The sequence below is a fragment of the Geospiza fortis genome, unplaced genomic scaffold (assembly GCF_000277835.1).
Source record: "Geospiza fortis unplaced genomic scaffold, GeoFor_1.0 scaffold432, whole genome shotgun sequence".
NCBI classification, from domain to species: domain Eukaryota; kingdom Metazoa; phylum Chordata; class Aves; order Passeriformes; family Thraupidae; genus Geospiza; species Geospiza fortis.
Window position 1 is genome coordinate 1,719,913 of NW_005054436.1, and position 1,758 is coordinate 1,721,670.

Genomic DNA, 1,758 nt, shown 5'->3' on the forward strand with positions numbered 1-1,758 from the left:
AATAGCACATCACTTTTATTGAAATAATATTCAGGGGTTGTTTGGAGCACAAAGGTTTTGTGTTTGCCTGTAGATTACACAGGAGTGCAACAAAGGAGGAGTGGACCATTGGCTGTATTAACACAGGCCTGGTAAAGGCAGCCTGGACAGGGCTTGGAGCAACCTGGGATAGTGGGAGGTGTCCCTGCCCATGGCAGGGAGTGGAGCAAAATGAGCTCTAAGGTCCTTTCCAACCCAAACCACTCTGTGATTTCATGAAAACGAGCTTAAAAATATCCCAACTTATATTTATTTTTAAATTTCATACCCCAGCTACTTCAAGAACTCGAAATTATTTCAAGATCATGAGTTCAACTTTCCGATCATACATTTCTGGACAATACATCTGTCTTTTTGGCAGTTGTGCTTTCCTATTGAGCAAGACCTATTTTCTCAGAGCCAGAAGAGAGGATTCACAGGGGTCTCAACCCCACTCACCTTCAGCCCAGTTGCCCATGACTCCCAGGATGGAGGGCATGCTCCCGTACTGCTCCTCAGCTTTGGAGGACTTGGATTTACTGGAGGAGCGGGGTGACTCGTGCTCCTGCTGGGACACAGCCAAGCCCCTGGGCATCACCTCAGCCCCCTGGCTGAACTGGTAGCCCACATGAGGAGCTTCCACCTCGGTGTCAATGTGGACTTGCTCCTCGGGCGGCGCGGCGTGGCCGGCGGGCTCGGCAGCCCTGTCCTCCAGCTTGCTTGATTTATAGTGGGGGATGTCTGAAGGCTGCTGCAGCCCCAGGTGCCGGGATTTCTTGATGGAATCCTGCCGCTGCTCGTGTTTGGACAGCTGCTGCTGCTGCTGCTGCTGGGCATTTCTTTGAGAGCTGGGGTAATAGTTGAAATTGCTCCAAGCGTTGCCGCCCATCATGCAAGTCCCAGGGTCTGGGCTGGAGTGGGGATGTGGGGGGCTGCTCTCTGCCCTCCACCCTCCGCTGTACACACAGGAGCGCTCCACGCCGTTGGAGCTCACATCTTTGTCTGACAGGCTGAAGTAGCGATCCTTCTCCTTCTCACTGATGTCCAGCGACGACTTGATGAAGGTTTTACACACGCTGATCACATCGGTCATCTGCAGATAGCTGGCGGCTGACATGACTTCGATCACATTCTGACCAGTGAGGGACAGTTTGCCTGAATACACAAAATCCAGGATAACTGTGAAGGTGTCAGGAGAAAAGGCCTGGAAAGTGGCTGTGGTGGACTGACTCGTCTCCTTCGAGCTCTGCGAAAGGAGCATTTTGAAGTAGCCACTGCTGGCAAAGAGCACATTGCGATGGGCTTTGAAGACCTTGCCCTCCACCAGGATGTTGCAGTCACAGAACAAGTCCTGCCTGCGCTGCTCATTTAGTTGCTGCAAGAGGTGAAACTGATGAGAAGAAATCTCCATCCCAGAAAAGGTGAAATGAAACGTTGCTCTAAAAAAATGAAGAAAATTATTACACTCTTGATTTCAATGCCGTGTAACTCAGCCAAAAATGTCAGACCCAATCTTACGGCTGTCTTTAAAAAGAATCTCATTTCTTTAAATCTACAAATATATTTAAACCACGGTACGCTCAACCATGGATTCATTTTCCAACAGCACAGGAGGGATGACAAAGCCAAGCCCGCGTTATTTGGCACGGGCGGGTGTGCTCCAGCCGGGAGCATCCCCGTGCCCAGGATGCGGGGCTGGATGCGGGGCTGGAGCCGTGCCGCCCGCTGGAGCTGCGCAGC

General features: G+C 51.5%; 1 protein-coding gene across 1 annotated transcript in view; it reads right to left on the reverse strand.

The window, feature by feature from the left end:
- Positions 1-1,758, reverse strand: part of LOC102044417 (zinc finger and BTB domain-containing protein 8A-like) — an 8,297-nt gene that overhangs the window by 5,481 nt on the left and 1,058 nt on the right. Inside the window, exon 2 of the mRNA XM_031062060.1 lies at positions 478-1,457. Coding sequence (XP_030917920.1) covers positions 478-1,429 — 952 coding nt within the window. The 5' untranslated portion in view covers positions 1,430-1,457. The remainder of the gene's footprint in view (positions 1-477; positions 1,458-1,758) is intronic.